This window comes from Balaenoptera musculus, chromosome 1 (genome assembly GCF_009873245.2).
Source record: "Balaenoptera musculus isolate JJ_BM4_2016_0621 chromosome 1, mBalMus1.pri.v3, whole genome shotgun sequence".
In the NCBI taxonomy this organism is placed as follows: Eukaryota; Metazoa; Chordata; class Mammalia; order Artiodactyla; family Balaenopteridae; genus Balaenoptera; species Balaenoptera musculus.
This window is the reverse complement of record NC_045785.1, coordinates 25,786,546-25,808,566: the sequence shown is the minus strand read 5'-3', so window position 1 is coordinate 25,808,566 and position 22,021 is coordinate 25,786,546. Positions and strand designations below refer to the sequence as shown.

At 38.6% G+C, this 22,021-nt stretch overlaps 2 protein-coding genes across 4 annotated transcripts in view; one reads left to right on the top strand and one right to left on the bottom strand.

Annotated features, from left to right (window-relative positions):
• ZBTB8OS (zinc finger and BTB domain containing 8 opposite strand) overlaps positions 1-22,021 on the top strand; it is an 80,984-nt gene that overhangs the window by 16,966 nt on the left and 41,997 nt on the right. The gene's annotated exons all lie outside the window — the stretch shown is intronic.
• ZBTB8A (zinc finger and BTB domain containing 8A) overlaps positions 2,713-22,021 on the bottom strand; it is a 64,813-nt gene continuing 45,504 nt past the window's right edge. Inside the window, exons 2-4 of one of the 2 annotated variants that reach the window (XM_036842951.1) lie at positions 19,318-20,138; positions 16,973-17,142; positions 2,713-11,852 (exon numbers count right to left, since the gene is read on the bottom strand). In XM_036842951.1, coding sequence (XP_036698846.1) covers positions 11,520-11,852; positions 16,973-17,142; positions 19,318-20,137 — 1,323 coding nt within the window. In that variant the 5' untranslated portion in view covers position 20,138 and the 3' untranslated portion in view covers positions 2,713-11,519. The remainder of the gene's footprint in view (positions 11,853-16,972; positions 17,143-19,317; positions 20,139-22,021) is intronic. The other variant, XM_036842941.1, reaches the window with a different exon arrangement.

The window sequence follows — 22,021 nt, the reverse complement described above, 5'->3', positions numbered from 1 at the left end:
AAATTTAGTTTGTATTAGTTTTAAAGTATGCCAAAACAAAGATACTGAATAGAAGGAAAATGAGTATGTTACCCTTTATACATGAAGTGTTGGCATTCTTGATCCATCAGTAGCAGCACACGTTTTATTTATTTTTAGCTTATTTATTGAGATGGTTGCACCGTGCTCTCACCAGATTCTTCTGCTAGTTTCAAGTATGTGTCTTTCCCTAAGGAACAGATTTCCCCCATTGCAGAGCTAATTCTCCTTCCCCATAACGTACCCACACATCTTCACTTCTGTCTTACTTCTGGGCTGCCGTTCTCATTTCTGAAAACGTTGGGTAGCAAATCCGCTGCCCAAGGAGTCAGGCAGGTAATGGGAGGACTGCGGGTGTTGAACTGAGGGTTTATGCAGGGGCCAAGCGGGCAGCTGCTTCTCAGCTCCAGCCCTCATTGCTAATGGGAGTACAAGCCTAGGGTGGCAGTTTTTCATAAAACCCCAGAGAGTGGGATTTTTATGTAAAACCTCCCAAGTTTTTGGAAAGAAACCCAAACCACTGTGGGTCATCACAATGAAGTACAGACAGGTTGTGTGTGGGCTGAATCTGGTCCACAGGTTGCTAGTCTGCAGCTCCGCTTTAAAACCGAGCTCAGGGAATTCCCTGGCAGTCCAGTGGTTAGGACTTGGTGCTTTCACTGCTGTGGGCCTGGGTTCAATCCCTGGTAGGGAAACTAAGATCCCACAAGACTCGCAGAGTGGCCAAAAATAAATAAATTTTAAAAACCCAGCTCAAATCACATTTCCACAATGCCTCCCTTACCATTCAGCCTTCAGGGGTCTCTGAACTATGCTTCTCTAGTTAGCTTTAAAGATTTGCAGGCTTATTCAATTTTATAACTGTTTAATGTTCACTAATCTTATACCTCTGAATAGAAGGAAAGCTCCTAGATGGCACATAATAGATGGTCAGTTACTACTTAGTGGTCAGTGGATTAAGCATCTTACAGCTACGTCAAACTCTTAGGCAGAGACTGCAGGTCAGCTCCTTGAGCATATCTATAAGAACATAAGAATCCCAAGCCACAAGCCTCAGTTCCTAGCCTTTGCTCTACTACTGTTTGACCTTGGACCTACTTCCTCATCTATGTATTATAGGTGTGTATTAGTGATTCCTCAATTCCTTTCCAGTTCTAAGTTTCTGTGATCTAGTAATATTATATTTTAAAAGAGAAAGAGAAGGTATCTTACTGGAACAGTTTAGCCTAAAAGGTCCAAATCACACCAGGTCTGCTTACTAATCAGACAGTCATTGTCATGGGTACAGGGGTGTGTTACATGATGGCAGTGACTTTTCGGGAAAGTAACAGTAGTGATGTGATGACTTTTTCTCACTGGTGCCTCTCCAAGAAGGCTAAGTGGTTATGTGTGTCCTTACAGCCACCCTTGCTAGTTCTCTTTTCACCTTGCTATTACCACTTGGGCTTTGGAAGAGAATGTTCAAGAAGAAATGGTGGATGGGCTTCCCTGGTGGCGCAGTGGTTGAGAATCTGCCTGCCAGTGCAGGGGACACGGGTTCGAGCCCTGGTCTGGGAGGATCCCACATGCTGCAGAGCAACTAGGCCCGTGAGCCACAATTGCTGAGCCTGCGCGTCTGGAGCCTGTGCTCCGCAACATGAGAGGCCGCGATAATGAGAGGCCCGCGCACCGCGATGAAGAGTGGTCCCCGCTTGCCACAACTGGAGAAAGCCCTCACACAGAAACGAAGACCCAACACAGCCAAAAATAAATAAATAAATAAACCCAAAGTTTAAAAAAAAAAGAAGAAGAAATGGTGGAAAAAGTACAGTTTATACCCTCCTCAAAGTGGGGGAAGTGCCCCAAGTGGACTATAGTTCTGCCCCTTCCTGAAGTCTGAGCTTCAGAAGGTTTGGGGAATTCCAGATTGAGACTGAGAATGTAGTTTCTTCATCTAGAAAAACCAGGGTGGGCGGCGGGGGGGACAGGAAATTGGAAAAGATAGCTTCCAAAAGCTCCTTCCAGAGCAAACTTCCTCAGAATTTAGTGACTGTAGTAATTTATCAATGTTTTTTCCCATATATCATGCTCTGTACTTTTTTGTTCTGTTGCCTGTAAAATGAACAATTAATGTTGAATTCTGGACATGCAAGAAAGTAGTCTTAGGGCCAACATATTTATTTTGTCATAAACACATATCCAGGTCTCCTCTGTACAAAATATTTTCCCAGATGCTTTATATTACCCCTTTGTCCTTCCAGCAATTCTATATGTAGTACAGTTGTCCTACATTTTACAAATAAGGGGATTAGTGACACCTAAAACCTACTGGCTAGAAGAGGCAGATTTGGGACTTAAGACTCTGTTCATTGTACTTATACCTTTTAATATATAACGAATCACATTTATGTTCTGTTGTTCTTTTGATCCAGGTAATAGCCCTGTGAGGTTAGCATGACAGCTCTCATTACTCAAGTTTTATTTTATTTATTTATTTTTGGCTGCGTTGGGTCTTCGTTGCTGCGCGTGGGCTTTCTCTAGTTGTGTCAACGGGCTTCTCGTTGCGGTGGCTTCTCTTGTTGTGGAGCACAGGCTCTAGGCGCGCAGGCTTCAGTAGTTGTGGTGCATGGACTCAGTAGCTGTGGCTTGCGGGCCCTAGAGCGCAGGCTCAGTAGTTGTAGCGCCCGGGCTTAGTTGCTTTGCAGCATGTGGGATCTTCCCAGACCAGGGCTCAAACCTGTGTCCCCTGCATTGGCAGGTGGATTCTTAACCACTGCACCACCAAGGAAGCCCTCAAGTTTTATATATAAGGAAACACTCCACATTTGGGTGATATTTGTAAGGTGCAACTCAAAAATAGATGATTGACAATGGCTGTCTCATTTTCTCTGACACATACTCTAAAAGTTCAAAAGCTAATGTTATTTAGCAAAAACATTTTGACTATAGAAATATCTCGTATCAGGACAAGACAGTAGAAAATAGTGGATTTATATTATTTTTTCCCATTGCCAAATAAATACACGTGTGTGTGTTTTTTAAATTACTTCCAAATACAAACTTTAAGTACATTAGAGTCATGGATTCACATCCTGACCATGTCACTCACTAGCTATATGACTTTGGGGAATTTCTTGAACCTCTCTGAGGCTGGGTTTCTTCAACTCTGAAATGGAGATGGTGACTACTCACAGACCAGGTGTCCCCAGCTTTGCTACCATAGTTAAGAATCTTATTTTGTAAGAAGAGAAAGGGAGTAATTTTGGAATTATACTTGGAACTTTGGAATTTAAACACTACTCTGCTAACAGTTTTATTTTGAGGATTTTGGGGGTGCAGTGGTTAACAGCACAAACTGGAGCCAGATCATGGGGGTTCAAGTCCTGGTTCCAGCACTTACTAACTATCCACTTTGGGGCATGTTGCTGAATCTCCGTGCGCCTCAATTTCCAAATTTTAACTCGTGACAATAGTTGTTGAGAGAATTAAATAAATGTATACACATAAAACTCAAGACAGTGCCTGGCACATAGTAATGCTCAGTGAGGGCTAGTACTATTATTGGGACAAGCTTAAATGCTAACAGCCCCCTTACTTTTTCACCTTTTAATTTTTTAAAAAGGCCACAGCGCTTGGTTAGGGGGTGACCAGCCTAAGGATAACCGTGGAGCCAGTGCCATTCTGCCAGTCTCTTGTTTATTAAGAAGGGCAAACAAAAGCCACTCCCTTCTGCTTCTCCTCCTGCTTTCTCTTCAGACTTTTTCCTTTCCTGCTTCTCTACTCCAAATCTTTCCTATGTTAGTCTAGTTTTCTTTCTTCCATATCAGAGTTGAGCTGTTTTCAAAAGCTGTGCCTGTCCCTTTATGCCAAGCTGGGTGCCCTTCTACAGGACTCCCATTTTACTGTCCCATCCTGATTCCCTTGCAGCTCGAAGTATTAACCATTCAAGGGGTGTGTCACAATGAGAAGAAAAATGAATCAATTATAGGGTAACTTTGTTTCTGCCTTTATGTTCCCATGGCCTCTCCAAGTCTTCTCTCAGTACCAGTGCAGCCCGCCCACCATCACCCACCATCAAAGTTCACACCATACAACTCACCAGTTCCTACCTTTGAATTCTTGTGCAGATTCTTTTTCTCTTTGTTTTACAACAATTTCATAAAGTTCCTTAAGTCAGCTAACGTATGTAGTAGTCAACTCTGCTTTTAAGTTGGAAGCACCTTAAGGAGCAAGGGAACTGGCTTCTGGTTATTATTTGTACCTTCCTTGTACCTTCCATCTTTTAATGGTCTGTTTCAGTGATGCTTCGAGTTCTTCCTGATTCCAAAGCCCTCTGGTGACATGCTCCTTAGGGAGAGATCTTTAATGTCGTGTTTTCATATCCAAATTCTGAGTTCCTTGTTTCTATCAACAGTGCCCTTATCCTTCCACAGCCCACATTGGAGTTTTCTTGAACTCCTCTTACACTTCCATCCCCTGTGCTCAACTATTTGCTAGTTTTCCTTAGTTATACTGATCATTTCTCTTTTCCTTTCATTGTGTCTCCTAATTGGATGTTCTTTCCATTATTCAAGGCGTAGCTCAAAATCATCTTTTTTTTTCCTTTTAAATATAGCATTGCTATTTTACGTGTTGGCATTAAGGACCATTTTTTGTTATCTCTATTTATTTTTGAGTAAAAACGAAATTAATAAATGTGATACTCTCCCCGCCCAAATTTTTTGTCTGAATTCCATTTAGGAATCTGGGTGCTTGGTAGATATTGAGACATTGGTTGGGTGAATAAATGGATGTACTTCTGGCTGTTGGTACTTTCTACCACACATCGTCATTGGCCATATGTGTATGTCTCTCCAGCTGGAATGTAAAATTCCCCCAGGACTTTATTTCATTTCTCTCCCTTGCATGTGACAAGGGTTCCCGAAGTCACTACAAATGCCTCATCTTCCAACATGTGGATGTTTATATGTATGTCTGTTACCTAAAGGTAGGAGTCAAGGCCTCTCCTTCCAGTTTCCTTCTTGAAACTTCCCAAATTTTCTGAACTTGGCCAAGTCTTTTCACCACTCTAAGCCTCAGTTTCTTCATCTGCCATAATACAGTAGTACCTACCTCACCTGGCTGTCAGGCTAAAACATTTGTTGCTCAGTAGAAGAGTTACGACTCCCTGAAAAAGAAAGGAAGGAGGGGAGGGAGGCAAGACAGGTAAACTAAAAAACATCAGTGAAGTGCCTGCAGAATCTGGAGAGTCAGGCTGTCATCCGGTACATCTCTTCCAGCAGCAGCGAGGCCAAGGGCGCGATCCCCACTCTGTGTGATGGCGGGGGAGGAATGGGGGGGGACGCCCAAGCCAGTGACCCTCTGTGACGCACAGACTGCACTATGGGAACCGAGAGTAGAGGTAAAGCACACTAGCTCCCCCTGGCGGTAGGGCGGCGGTTTCGGGCACCGCTAGCCAACCCACTGCGTGGGCTGGACTCAATGACTTTGGGGTCAGTTCTCAAGCCTCAGTTTCCTCCTGTTTTAAATGGCGAGGCATGTGTGCCTACCTCGGCGGCCTTGGATCGAGTAGGGACCCGGCAAATAGCGGCTCAATCGGGTGCACACTGCACACAACACAGCGTTTCCTATTTATCTTGCCCCCCCAGAATTTAGCTTTAGGGGTGTCTGGTATGTCGGGGCCTCTACGGGGAACTGTGGGGTTCTCTACGGGGGTCTCGCTGCTGGACTCTGTGATAACTTTCCAGGAAAAGTAGTTGTGCGGGAAACAGGACTGAAAAGGAAAAGTAAAGGTTGCTACTCCTTAACCCCACTCACTGGTGCAGTCCTCCTGAAAATAAGATGAAGCCACGTGGTCATCCGCCTGAGCGTGAATAGATGTTGCTGCTGCTTAGGGGAAAACACAGGGCTTTCATTTTTTAACACGGCCTCCAAATACTACAGCGTCTGGTGCAGGTGCCGTTTTCCACTGCTGTATTCCTTGTGGATTTTTTTCCTCCAGGGGAAAAAAAGTTTAAAATCAACTCAAATATGCAACAGAAGACACATTATCTTCTTGTATTTCAGCGTTTAACCTTTTTGAATTATGCAAGAAAGTGCCACTTCCTTATTGGATTTTTTTTTTGGTAGGAGATTAAGCAATGGTGTCTGCATATACAATACTACTGAATGGATATACTTGTCATGTTTGAATTGCATACATAACCTCAATTATGGGAATGAGGATGGTGCTTTATGCCCAAGTCGTTTCAAGTTATTTTCCAAAAAAAAATTTTAATGGCAATACTTGAAGTAAAGCAAAGACATTTATTTTTCTTTCCAAAGTAATCTGAAGGCTTCTTTAAATAAGACATCTTTCTTGGTTTCTCTGGTATGGCATTTAACTTGAATAAAAACTGATTTAATTCAATTCATTGATGGAATACTAATGTGTAGCAATTAAGTTTCACAGTGCTTGGAGAGTGTTCTGGTTTCTTTTTCAAAAGCAAAGAAAACATTAAAGCTTGCAATATTTCAGGATATAGTATTTCAGTCACATATTCCTAATATAGTTCTTTTATTACTCTGAATTACTGTGTGAATTCCCAGACTGCAACCCATGATCAAATAAAAATGCAAATACATCTCAAAGTAAAAATGGGCTATTTTAATTTAGTGTCCATACTGTTTGACCCTAATAAAAACTTTAGATGAGGGGACATACACAATATCTTAAAATTTCACAAAAAACAATATTTTCTTGGACTGGGCAACCATATTTTAATTTTTTTTCCTTAATGATAGGGTTGCAAACCAGTGGACTGGAAGGTGAAATGGTTCCACTGCCCAACTTTAGCATCTATCTATCTGGGGAGAACAGAGGGGAACCTTGACTAGGGGACCTATTTTGCACATAAAAAACACTGGAAAGATAAAAAAAAAAATGTATCCAGGCCCCATGTGCCAGAGATTCTGCTTTACTTAGGCATCTGTATTTTTAAAATTTCCACAAGTGATTCTCAAGTGCAGCCAAGGTTGAGAACTACTATCTAGGTAAAAATGTTCCATTTTTTTCCCTTATAGGCTGAATAAAATAAGTTACTCAATAAAAGAATTAAGTAGTTGTAAATAATATCAACAAGGAATTAAAAGATTTTCCCAATGGGGAAATCAAGAAACTATATAATGGATCTGTGTATCTAGAAATCCGAAAGAGTGAAGGAAAGTATAATCAGTTCTTAGATATACTTTACAAGTTGTCTTTAATAATGTTTGCAAATGATCTAATCAAGCCCAAAGGTAAAGAGATGACTGGCATTACCCTGGTCACTGGTTTCCTATCTAAAGATGATGAAGTATCCAATGGCTTTTGCTGGTGTGAAGAAAATAAAAAGAGGCAGGGAAAAGTGTTTATCATGCTTTTAAGTAGAACATTTCAAAATATTTTGCATTTAAAAGTTAAGAGTCCCGGGACTTCCCTGGTGGTCCAGTGGTTAAGAATCTGCCATCCAATGCATAGTACACGGGGTTGATGCCTGGTCGGGGAACTAAGATCCCACAGGCCGTGGGGCAACTAAGCAACTACTGAGCTGGCGCGCCACAACGAAGACCCAGTGCAGCCAAAAAAAATAAAATTAAGAGTCCCCTGGCTTCTCCTGTGTGTGGCTTATTAACATAGTTCACTTTTCATTGGCATTAACACAGGTACTTTAGGGAGAAGGCTGACAAGTTAGAAAATGAAGTTTATAGATTCTCTGTGGATTTCATTTTTCTGGTCTATTCATGGCTCAATTGGCATGAATAGTTGAGAAACTCCTGTATCAAAATAAAATATTAATTATACTTCACAATATATAAAATTGGCTAAATAATGCCACTTGTGTGACAACCTGAATTTTTATCATTGAAACTCTTGTAACCAAAGTCACATCCTTTACATAATATTTATTCTGTATAGGATTTATCCACATACAATGACGTAAGCTTTAAAACAATTGACTGTTATTTGCATAAACTCATAAAATAGAGTAATACACAACACACCTCAGTGATTTAAGCTGATATTCTAGGATTCAGAAAATCTGATCATTCTAATTCCTATTTTTGCCACTGTTTCACTGGGTTGTCTTAGGCAGGTTGCTTTACTGTTCTGTGCCTCAATTTCTTTACCTTTCATGTGATAAATGTCCTATTTCATAGATATGTAAAGAATAACATAAAAATTATTAAATACTTTGCAAATATAAAATGCTATATAAATGATAAATAGTAATACTGATCCACTCTAATATAAAATAACTTAGAACTTTCCATTTATAATCTAAAGTTTGGTCCTCCAGTACCTACTGTTATCACCCTTCCCAGTTAAACATATCTTATGCTGTACTGTTTTTAGTGATTTTTCCATAGTATTAATTTTAGGACTCCAAACATATATAACCAATATGAGTGGAAATTTCAATATATCTTAGCATGACTCAGCAAAATAACTTTTAACGAATTGAGTTCTGAGCTCATAAGTAACTGAAACACTGAACTTTTCATCCATTAAGCAGTAACTTGGCCACATAAAAGCAGTAACTGTGTTTGATTTCATCACTCAGACATACAATATTGAAAAATTTGTTCTTAAAAAGGTCTTAAGATATATGATAACTATAGAAGGAGCCTTGTAAAGATGTGATTTGCTGCTCTATGGTTACCAGCTTATAAGTGCAAGGAGTAACAGGAGTAATGAAGTGAGACTGTAATGCTCAAAGGGAATTCAAAAAGTGATCCAGCCCAAGGTTTTCAGTGCTGGACTCCTGAGCTCTGCAGAGTGTCTGGGGAAAGGTTTGTAGGGAGCTTAAACCAGAGCAGCTCTGTCCTTTAGAGTTTCCTTAAATGTTGAACTTCTCTATGAAACAATTCATTTGAAGAAGGGGTTTCTTGGGTAAAAAAAAATCTTTTAAACCACTGGCCTAGTCAATTTTGCTTCCTCCAGACAGTAGGCACGACTCAGTGGTGCTTTATTTTGCAAAACTTCATCCTATCAACCGGATCTTGAGGACCATAGACTTAGAAGGGTGTTCAGAAGCTGATAAAACAGCATTCTTGTAAGAGCAAACTTTGGTCTAACCAACTTCCATTATTTTCCTAACATTAAAAAAAAAAAAAATCTTGGCATAAATAAAGCTTATATTAACAGATTATACCCCTATGTAATATTTTCCCACATTTAAGAGCCAAAGAATTCAGTTTTCTTAGAAACCGTTAATAGACAGTTTCACTCTAGAAAAGAATTGGTCTCTAAAGTCTTAGATAAATATGATATGATACTGGAGTTATTATTTACAACTTACAAACATGTCATGAATGTTCTTTTATGATACTAAAATGATAGAACAGATGCACTGTCTAGTTTGGTGAATTTGATAGCTGTTTTGTGGGGATTGCTTGATGCTTGTTATAAACAATTAAGAGAAAGCATTATTTCTGATAAGGCTCTACAAGTGCTGGTGGCACTGTGTTCAGTGGACCTTGCTGACAATCATGCTGATGTTTGCATGCAGAATATAGTAGCATCAAAGAACATTTAGATCATAGACTAAAGTGCGTTAGAGTATACACATGCAAGCACAACTTCATTTCTATAAATAAAGCTCAAGTCAGTCATTTTTCCTATTGGTTCCAATGATTAAAAATCAGATTACAGTTTTGAAAGATGTTATCATCCTCTGGTGAGACTAAAGAATGACAAGTGTTCCCTCCCTCATTTGGAACAATGTAATTGTTAAGACTCCTGACTCAGGAATGGTCATGTTGGGAGACAATGAACTCAATGCACACTATCCGGTCTTGAAGCAATTGGAAATTTACCATCAGGGGAATCCTGAAAAAAACCTCAGAATTAGGTACCATAAAACAAAGTGGTTATTCATCTATTTATAAAAAAACTTAAAGAAATTAACCATTTTGGCCCACAAATTGGTATTAAGGATAATCATTAATTAAAGAATAAGAGAAAAGAACATAAAAAGTATCTTGAGGTATGTCATGGCAGTTAAAAATACAGTATAATACACGGAGCCTCTATCAAAATTAAATTAAAACAAGCTTAATTGGGATAACTTGCCAAGACCTTTATGAACAGTTCTTTACTTCTAGTATTTAGATTTTATCTTTACAACTAAAATAATGCATCTCCAATTTGACTGTAATTTTGGAATGTTTCATAATTCATATAGGGGAGGAGTTAAAACTTAATTTTGTATCCTAGTAGAAAAGTTTGTTTTGAAGAATTATATATAAACTGCTTAAAGAACTTAGGAGAATAATGTGTTCAAATAGTTTTATATATAAAATTTATATATAAATAACATAAAAACATGTCAATAGGTACTATGGGGACATTACTTAGCACTACTTGAATAACTCTAATTCAAGATATTATATGTTGTTGAAGATGATTAAATTCCTCTTCTTTCATACTTTCTAATTCTCATAGGCTTCTTTTTATAATTATTGCAGATTGGTGAGGTTTGACTTCACTTCTTCACCATTTCAGGGGACTATCCAGGGAGAGACAGTTGAAAGAGGACTGTTTAAAATCAAAACCTGTCTAGTCACCAGTCCCACGACTTAAACTTTCTGACCTTAATTTCCTCATTTGTAAATCAGAGACAATACTATTTACCTTGCTGATTAGGTGAGGAGATGTGTGAAAGAGCACTTTATAAGTAATATAGCAGTATATAAATGGAGGAAATTAATCTTAAGAACTGGTAAGAACCTCCAGTTTTCTTTTTTTCTCTAGAGAGGAAGAGAGCTATATAGACAGATCCTCAAAAAACTACCTTGACAGTATTAGTTTCCTGCTTTAAGAAAATGATGTCTGTATATAATCTCTGGTCAGCTTCTATTTTAGAGTTTGTTCTTTTTAAACACTGACTACATAAGAGTAATTTTTAACTTAATGACAAAAGTTTCAAATATGAACGATTTCAAACAGTTTAGGTTTGTTTTCTGCCGTAATTCTAAAACATTTAGGATATTGGAATAATGATAGGTCATTTTCGGTCTGAAGGTAATAGACTAATTAGTTTAGTCAGGTAGGGTGCCAGACCCTTACATGTGCTCTTACCTCGTTCCCTGTGAAAATTCAATAGTGGTAGTTTATATGTTTTTGAAACACCTTGAAATTATCTTATATACAGTTTGGTTGTGGTGAATTTATTTAAAATATTTTCTTTGAAAAAAGTTCACTAAGTAGATCTTCCAATATTAAAAAAAAAGGTATCTCTGTAATAAAAGTAAGAAGATTAATTGTTCATCCATCATGCCAACTCAAGCTAGGTCCTTCTTTCCAGTGCAGCAACAGATTTTAGGGCAACAAAGTTCAGAATGGATACAATGGCCTGTTCAGAAAGCATGCAAGTGATATCAGGTCATTACTTTCAAGTCAGTCTGATAATTTGTTAACCAGACTCTGACCATGGAAAGAGAGAGTTATGGGAAGTCAATGTAAGTTGCAGACATGCCAGATCTGTTGGTTCACATCCCAGCTACCTGATGTTGGGCTTTATTTCCTTTTCTTCTTCTTCTTCACTATCATCAACCTGTTGTATGACCAGATCAGCAGACCCATCCTCTACAATCTCCACGTATGATCTATTCTCATCTTCACCCAAGTGCCATCTGGAATCCTTATCTCCATCTGATGGGGACATAAGATGCTGTTCAGCTTCCAAATCAATGGGGAGGCTGTCTATGCCAACTTCAGCAAGGCACTCATTACAGAGTCTGTAGCGCCTGGTTCCTTCCTGTACCACTTGACCTGTTAGATCAGTCACATGGCGTTTGCATTTTCTGCAGATGAGTTTGCATGCCTGGTGAATCTGTGTAGAGATTTAAATAGTGATAAAAAAAGATTTTTCAAAAGCAGAACAGTTTGATATTCTAAGTACCAATTCATAAATTTAAAATGTTCAAAGCCAAGCATTAGTATTAAATTAACATCTAGTCATTAGAAAAAAATCACAGGTTTTGGTGATAAATTAATGTCACAGAAATATTAAATACCAGCTTTCTCTAAATAATGTCTATTATGTTTTTATGATTAATATTACATACTTAATAATTTCACATATCTCTTAATTCAATAATATTTTTATATCTGAGGTAACAAGGGACACATTCCCAGAATAATACAAAATAATTGCAAACACTTAATATCTGCCATATACTATTCTAAGGACTTTACATATCTTTTTTTTTTTTTTTAAAGAAATTCACGGTCTTTTATTTATTTATTTATTTATTTATTTATTTATTTATTTATTTATGACTGTGTTGGGTCTTCGTTTCTGTGCGAGGGCTTTCTCTAGTTGTGGCAAGTGGGGACCACTCTTCATCGCGGTGCGCGGGCCTCTCACCATCGCGGCCTCTCTTGTTGCGGAGCACAGGCTCCAGACGCGCAGGCTCAGTAATTGTGGCCCACGGGCCCAGTTGCTCCGTGGCATGTGGGATCTTCCCAGACCAGGGCTTGAACCCGTGTCCCCTGCATTGGCAGGCAGATTCTCAACCACTGCGCCACCAGGGAAGCCCAACTTTACATATCTTAATTCAGGGGAAAAAACTCATTTCATTTGAATACTAATATTTTGTTATTTCGCTAGAGAAAGAAAAAATATTGTCCCAAATTTAAATTTATCAAAAAATATTTTTCAATATAAGGATTATTGCCACTTTTATTAATGAAAGATCTAGTAGAAAGGAGACTGGACTAGGAATTGGAAAGCTTGGGTTCTAGTCCTGCTTTTGTCATTTACTAATCTTGTCATTTACTAACCATGTTATCTTGAAGCAAGTAACTTAAAACATTATAAACCTGCTTCCAGGGTGACTGTCAAAATATTTAACAACTGGTAAGGTATGGGCACCACCCAAACAGAATAGAAGCCTGACTATGAGAATGGACACTGGTTATAAACAACCACATGGTGGTTCTGCTACATATCAGTCTATTATTATTCCTAACTGCTCCGTTATTACTAATAGGGATACAACTCAGGTTGTGTGGACCAAATGAGTTAATATGTGTGAAATGCTTTGGGAAGAAGTTGTAATTGATGAATAATTGTATATTATAGTTAGTAACTTTGTTCAATAGCTGTCAGAGCGATAGATTATAGATTCTAATCTAAAAATTATTACATATAATTAACTACATATGCTGAATTAATGTTTATGGCATATTCATTTAGATAATGTCAGAATGGTATGAAAGTGGGCCACCAAACACAAATAGTCAAAAAACCCAAGAAAACTAAAGCAGTCTGGTAAAATATCTAAGAAAATATATGGGACTACCACTCAGTACAGTTATTATCTTCTGCTTAACCACTGACATATTAATCAGTAAATGTTGAAAGTACATAATTTGAGTGTACCTTTATTTCTCCTGAGATAGAATCAGTATTATGGTTATCATATGTGGCATTGTTTTCATTACAAAGTTCTGACACAGATTCATGTTCATCCCCCTCCAAATCCAATACAATTATGAAGACAAAGAAATTAAGTGAAACACTGTAATGTTAAAACGGAAAATATCATCATGAACTCATTATTTTAAAAATATATACCTTCTAGCTCAGAAACAATCTAAAAAGGATGCCCTAATGACAATGAGCACCCTGGGTGTCCAAATTTTGGTTTCTAATTTCATTCCCCACTAAGAGGTACCAAAGCTCCTTTGAGAAATGGCTGATTCCAGTTTTGTGGCAGCGGAAGTACAAGATGAGCCTAGGGAACCAGAGAACAAGGACACTGAAAATTTAATGGAGTTGTGACAAAAGGACACAAGAGCCAGCTTCAAGGGTCCCCACTGCACAAATTTGAAATTTTGAGTATCAAAAAAATAATAATTGTTATGGATCCAAACACAATGAACCAATGAAAATTCAAGAGAACATATGCTATTTAAAAAAACAAAGCCAGAAAAAACTCATATACCATTTGAGGCTACTCTTAAATCACTCTTTACTTTGAAAATTGGTAGTTAAAGAGAAATAATTAAACATTTATCTTGCTTCTCCTGTAAGAACCCTATTTCAAAGTAACCAAATAGCCCCAGGTGATGAAGGAAAGCTTTACTTTATAGAATTCCAGCTAATAATATAGAAGGAAGGATAATATTAGTAAATCATTCCACAACTCCAAGTAATATTAATAATTTGGACAGAGATTACCAATTGGTATTAATACTATTAAATGAATAGTTCATGGGGAAATGGATAGTCATATAATACCAAAATAGTTACACAGAGATTCCTTTCTAATTACAATGCAATGGTGGGATCATAGTATCATCACCCTAATCCAGTGATCAGTTGTAACAACATGAATGATGGGTCCACCAGATATGATGTGTCTCCTAATGTGACACAATATGAAACATACAATTTTGTCCTTGATGGAAGTATTTAACTTGAATCCATTAAGCCTTTAGATAAAACTTCTAGTTTTCAGAAAATGCAGGGGGGGATAGAAGAACAAGCTAAAAATGACACCATGTAGAAGCAAGCAGAGAAATCCAGAGGTAGGATATTTTGTAAAACAATTGGCTCAATATCTTCAGTAAGTCAATGTTATTTTTAAAAAGGCTGGAGGGGCAGCAGGGGTGGGTAGGGAACTATGCTAGCTCAAAAACATATTTAAGGGACCTAACAATGAGATGAGTTCTGGATTGGATTCTGGTTTGGACACACCAGCTATAAGTGGTATTTTAGGAAACTATAGGTAAATTTGAACTGTGTAACACATAAAATTTTATTGAGATGGAAAGGTACAGATTATTCACTAAAGAAAGCAGGTTACAGGGACTTCCCTGGTGGCGCAGTGGTTAAGAATCCGCCTGCTAATGCAGGGGACATGGGTTCGAGCCCTGGTCCGGGAAGATCCCACATACCGTGGAGCAACTGAGCCCGTGCGCCATAGCTACTGATCCTGCACTCTAGAGCTCATGAGCCACAACTACTGAGCCCGTGTGCCACAACTACTGAAGCCCGCACGCCTAGAGCCCGTGCTCTGCAACAAGAGAAGCCACCGCAATGAGAAGCCTGCGCACCGCAAGGAAGAGTAGCCCCCGCTCGCCGAAACAAGAGAAAGCCCACGTGCACCAACGAAGACCCAATGCAGCCAAAAATAAATGAATAAAATAAATAAATCTAAAAAAAAAAAAAAAGAAAGCAGGTTACAAAATAGCATGTACAGTATGATATCATTTTGGTTAAAAAAACATAAATGCACATGATAAAGTGTTAAGAATGGTAATATCTGGGTGGTAAAAATACGGTATTTTTATTTTCTTATTCTTACATCTATCTATTTTCTTAGTTTTTATAATGTATACTTATTGCTTTTGTAATAATAAAAGGTTATTTTAATTTTTAAAAATCTAGCTTCAGAGATTAATGAAGGCAGAGAGTTTGTTTTGCTCACTGCCGTATACCTAGCTCTTAGAAAAGGGTCTGGCACATAGTAGGTACTCAATATATATTTGTTGGATGAATACCTAGAAAGCAATGCATCAAGTGACCAATACCCTTCCAAATTAAAAGGAGCTCGTATAAATGGAATAAAAGTATGGGTAATAGAAGATCAATTTTGGAAAAAATTTTTGCTGCAAGATGAACAGCAGAATAATTCCAATGTCACTACATTATTTATTTTTATTTTTAAAAATTTATTTACTTATTTTTGGCTGTGTTGGGTTTTTGTTGCTGTGTGCGGGCTTTCTCTAGTTGTGGCGAGCAGGGGCTACTCTTCGTTGCGGTGCACGGGCTTTTCATTGCGGTGGCTTCTCTTGTTGCGGAGCACGGGCTCTAGGCCCGCGGGCTTCAGTAGTTGTGGCTTGCGGGCTCCAGAGTGCAGGCTCAGTAGTTGTGGCTCATGGGCCCAGTTGCTCCGCAGCATGGCATGTGGGATCTTCCCAGACCAGGGCTTGAACCCGTGTCCCCTGCATTGGCAGGCGGATTCTTAACCACTGTGCCACCAGGGAAGTCCCGTCACTACCTTATTAAACCACCAGAGCACTGAACAGAAAATTCCCTGAGATTTTTCTGACTGCTGATAGTCCAGTCCCTGATTGACAGTCGCTCTATTGCCCACCTCACTCCGTTCCTTGAGGAGACCAGAGAAACTGGAGAGACACTAGAAAGAGGCTGTAGTGGAGAGAGGGCAGACAGCAGAAACTAGACTGACAACCTACCAGATAAGGATTCAAGAATCACTAGCAGATGCTGAATATCTGAAGTGGTGATTCTGACATAGACATTTAAAAAGTTTTAAACATTTTTAAAGTTTACATTGTCTTTGGCTCTGAAAAAAACAGGATATAAAAACAATAGATATTAAGTGAATTGAAATGGATATTCAAAAGAATATCTCTTACTTCAAGGTTTCAGAGGAGAAAAACAAACCTATTTTAAAAAATATAGGGCTTCCCTGGTGGCGCAGTGGTTAAGAATCTGCCTGCCAATGCAAGGGACACGGGTTCGAGCCCTGGCCTGGGAAGATCCCACATGCTGTGGAGCAACTAAGCCCGTGCACCACAACTACTGAGCCTGCGCTCTAGAGCCCGTGAGCCACAACTAGTGAGCCCATGTGTCACAACTACTGAAGCCCGTGCACCTAGAGCCCGTGCTCCGCAACAAGAGAAGCCACGACGATGAGAAGCGTGCACTGCAAAGAAGAGTAGGCCCCGCTCGCCGCAACTAGAGAAAGCCCACGTGCAGCAACAAAAGACCCAACACAACCAAAAATAAAAAAACAAATAAATTTTAAAAATACATAAAATTATGCATTATGTGCAAAGTAAAAACATTAAATTGGAAAAATTGTTTAATATTGCAGAGTTGTGTGAAAAGATTTTCCTCAGTGAACTAGATTATCCTAAAGCAGATAAATGCATGTATTTCCTAAGAAGTAAAATGATGAAAAATCATATACATACTGTTCGAAAATGGCTACTTAGATGGTCTAGCCGGCTAAATCTTTTCCCACAAGCTTGACAGGGATAGGGCCTTTCTCCTGTGTGACAACGAAGGTGGCGCTTGAGGTCTGCCTTCCGCTTTACCACATGTGTGCAGTACGGGCACTTGAACCTCATCCTGGGCAGGTCATCTGTCAAGAGACAGTTTGATTAAGTCACTGGAAAGTTCATAATCGCCGTTCTGATAACATCAAGAATCCAAAAGAGGCTGCCGAGTCCAATCTCGGAAAGGTAGGCAACAAGGAGAAGGAAGAAATTTTATAAAGACTAGATTGTCAGTGTAATCCTAAGTATAGAACCGTAACTTCAGGATTTGATATATTTACAAAGTCTGGGTAGATTTAGACTCCCACTCATCTTTTTATTTAATGGCATAAAGTCACTAGATTTAAGTAAAGCAGTAGTACTAGATTTTAAAACTACAGACACAATCCAGGGTCTTTACGCTTTCAAGTAACTTGTTTTATTTACATGGGTTTATCCCCCAGCTCTTACTTTTCTTTAAAAAAAATGTTTTAATCGTTCCACCTGGGCAGGATTCTGACTCACAGGCATTCAGTCATAATCCCACAGATGGGAGCATCGCCCCATTGGCTCCGCAGCCAAGCACACACACCAGATGTCTGAATCCCCTTGCTCTTACTTTTCATACAGCTGTACTGCTTTTCTTTTAAAGGTAAAAAGTGTCAAGGATCTTTAATCGTTTGTTTTAAAACTCACACAGATTCAAAATGTTAGTTGTGGTTGGAGGCAAACCTTCTCAATTTAACAGCAGTTAAGTTCAGCTGTTCATTATTGAAGTTAGATTTAAATAACCTAGAGTTACAAAAGTGCAAAGCCCAAGAAAGGATAACTTTGTTGCTGTTTTAAAATGCAACAAAGATTTCCCATTTTTGCTCTGTTATTTCTGTCTGCCTTGGTCAATGGTAGAGCGCCTCAGCATTTTCAGAAAGCTCTATAATATGATACAGTTTCATGTATTTTCATGTTAGTATCCTACAGGAAAATGTGATTAGTAAAAATCAATCAGGTTGCCTATTATTTTTAAATGTTATCTATAACCAAATTATTTTCTAAAATTTACATGACAACCAGGGAAATGTGAATATTGATTGGCTTTTAGTAATATTAAGGACTTGTTAATTTTGTTTAGGTATGATAATAATGGTATTGTAGTTTTTTTTCTAAGACTATATTTTAGGGACACATTCTGAAATATTTACACATGAAAACATATGATGTCTGAGATTTGCTTAAAAATGGGAGTGGTCGGAGGCAGAGGTACAGATGAAACAAGACTGGTCATGAGTGGGACTGGGTAACGGGTGCATGGGGGTTAATTAGACTACTCTCTTTACTTTTATATATATTTGGAATTTTTCTAAAATAAAAAAATTTAAATATATCATCTAAATCTTTTTTTGTCAACATCTTTATTGGAATATAATTGTCATCTAAATCTTATACTCTGCAAGAGTTTAATTTTATCATAATTTTCCTTTAAATTCACATGTAAACTATTAAGCAAATTTGCTAACTGATTAATTGGTGGGGGGAACTGGATGATATACATTTCTAATCCCTGTTCTCTACTTTGAAACTATCAGCCTCCAATAATATCTCTGCATTTTACTACTGTCATAAAAATGAGATGCCTCATGGTGTTGCAGAGATACAGTATCAATATTATATGTTGTATTAGTTAAGTTTTTAAAAATTATGTATTTATATCTTAATAAAATCAGATTTAGTTTAATTTCTTTTCGATACTGGGTCTGTGAACCTTTACCAGTATGTATGGTTGCTCTATTTAACTTTTCTGTATAAAAATACTGCTCCTGAGTGAATACTCAGAAAAAAAAGTAAACTATTTAAAGTGAAAATATGATGTATAACTGAATCACTTTGCTGTACACCTGAAACTAACACAACATTGTTAATCAACTATACTCCAATATAAAATTTTAAAAAATAAAGTGAAAATATGTGTCTTAAAGATTGAACCATTTTACAAAAGAGCTTTAAACATTTAACAGTAATCTAATTGCCCACAGATAAGCAGGTTTGGAAATTCATGGGTTTCTGACCCTCAGAACTCTATTGTTTTGACTTCATTAAATTTATCCAGGATTATAATTTTTAAAATTTGTGTTTTATGCATAGATTTCATTAGAGAAGTATGACTTAAAAAAAATCACTTGTTTCAACTGCCCGTAACACCTAAAAGTAAGGGCATGTTGAGATAGGATTGATTTACATCAGAGTCTTGGAACCTGATTGAGGGGACTGATTCTCTTTCTGGGTACCTGGAAAACTTCTTGATGTGACATCAGATCCTTGACCATACTGATAGCCAACAGGAGTAGAGTCCATTTCCGCATCCATTTGTGCCTGTTCTTCAGATTGCGAAATGTGGCTGGAAGAATCAGATGTTCGTGCTTCTCGTTTGCTTGACTTATAATGAGCCATTTCAGAAGGCTGTGACAACCTCAAATGTTTGGATTTTTTAATGGAATCTTTCCTTTGTTCATGCTTGGCCAGAGGCTGTTGAGTATTCCTTTGGGAGGCTGGATGGTAATTATATTTACTCCAAGATTTCCCACTTATACCTGTTCCTTGATCTGGGCTTAGGTGAGAATGTGGAGAACTGCTTTCATCTTGCCAGCCGCCGCTATAAAAAGAGGAGCGTTCTATACCATCACAGCTGGCATTTTTATCCGAAAGGCTGAAATAGCGATCCTTTTCTTTTTCACTAATGTCTAATGAAGATTTAATAAAGGTCTTACATACACTAATGACATCAGTCATCTGAAGGAAGCTAGCAGCGGACATCACTTCTATGACATTCTGACCTGTGAGAGAGAGCTTGCCGGAATAGACAAAGTCCAGGATAACTGTAAAAGTGTCAGGGGAGAAAGCCTGAAATGTCGCTGTGGTTGGCTGACTTGTCTCCTTGGAGTTCTGGGAAAGAAGCATTTTAAAGTAGCCGCTACTAGCAAATAATACATTTCGATGGGCTTTAAAGACCTTTCCTTCAACCAGAATACTGCAGTCACAAAATACATCCTGCCTGCGCTGCTCATTCAGTTGTTGCAGGAGGTGAGACTGATGAGAGGAGATCTCCATTCTAAAGAGGAAAAGACACAGTGGTTACCAAAATCGGAGTAACACTGCTTCTCTGAGTCAAGTAAAATGACAGTCAGAAACCTCTGTCCTTTTTCCATTAAAAACACTTTCTCCTTAGAGAATATCGTCTCCAAGACACAGAAGATAATGGGTTTCAGGATATCATGTAAGCCTCTACTCTTAGTTAGTTACTAGATTTTTAGACAATTATTTGTTCAGTCACCGAACCTGATTGAGCATCTTATATAAATCAGGCCTTCTGCTATATATGGTGAACTAAACAGGCTTGATTCTTGCCTCCATGTAGTTTTTAATCTAGATGGGTACCAGCTTGAAACAAATACTCATATGAAGTTATAAATGACAAGTTAAGTGCTAAGACAGAAGGAGCGTGCTCTTAGTATAAAAAGGTGAACTAGTTTAGATTGGGATGGAGAGGGTTAGGGAATACCTCTCCAAGAAGTCACATTTAAGCTGAGACCTCAAAGGCGACTAGGAATTAGCCAGGTGAAGAATGAAGGGAGAAGATTTCTGATTCCAGCAAAATGGTGGTCTAGAAAGTGCTGGAACTTTGCTGTCACAAATCTCTAGAGATGCTGGTTAAAATATAGCCAAAGCTTTAAACACGTATGGCTGAGCTGCTGGGGCAGCAACATGGGCTCCGGTTTCCATCAGTAACAGAAATTGGAACTCTCTAAGGATTCAACCGTAATGAAAAAGGACTAGTAAACTTTGCCCCGAAGTCCAGGGAAAAGGCAAAGAAAGTTTGTCTTTGCAGGGCCTTGGTTGGGAAGAAAAAAATCCCTAGGTGAGATATCAAACCCAAGGTTGTGCTTTGTGAGGTTCTGGAGTCCAAATTTATTTTACCTGCTTGGTGTGGGAAACCTCAAACTGAAAAATTAACATGAGAATTAGTCCTGGGCTGGTGGTGTCTGTGGGGACACCTTGCAGAAGCAAATGCCAAACTGCTCAGGAGGGAAGCTCTCAGAACCCAGGCCAGGTGGGACATAAGCTCTGCTTCAACTGAACTCAGTCATTCCCGTCTCTGTACAGAGTGGATCATTTCCAATATTGTACCACCATGATGTCTAATATGGCCTATCGTAAAAACTCCCCTTGATTTCACATCTATTTCTGGCTACTACTCCATTTCTCTGCTCCCTTTACACAGAGTTCATTGAAAGAGTTTTTTGTCTTGGTTTTTTCATTTGCTATCTTCACTTCTCCCATTCTAATCAGGTTTCCATCCCCATCCATCAAAACCCATTTTTTGAAAGATCATTAGTAACCTGCATGTTGTCAAATCCAATGGTCACTTCTTTGTCCTCATTTTACTGACACAGTGGATCACTCTTTTCATCCTGAAACACTTGTTGCACTTACTTGGCTGCCAGGACACCACTCCTTCATGGTTCTTCTCCTATTGCTCACTCCTCAGTCTCCTCTCCTGGCTCTTCCTTGTCTAAGCTCTAAGTGCTTTGGGATTCAGGACATGCTACCCCCCAAGATGGCACCTTGGCATATTGAATATTTTGAACGGAAGGAGTCTGAGTAAACAGCAGAAGCAGGAAGGTCACTCTGACACCCCCTCCCTTTTCCGCTGCAACAGATCACAAAACCCTCAGGTGAGAGGTGTCCACCCTACACCCAGAGGAAAGGAGCCTCCTTATCTCAGAAGACAAAGGGACGCTGAGAAGACTCTGAACAAACAGGCTTTGCTGGGTGTGCCCCAGTTTTCTAACCTTACCTCTTACTCCTTATTCTACCACATTCTTCCACGACTCTCCACTCTTCACCAAGCCTAGCATAAAAATACTCAGGTCTGTCTCTTTGGGCCTTCATTTCTTTATGAAGTCTTCTGTGTCATGTAAAATTTATATTGAG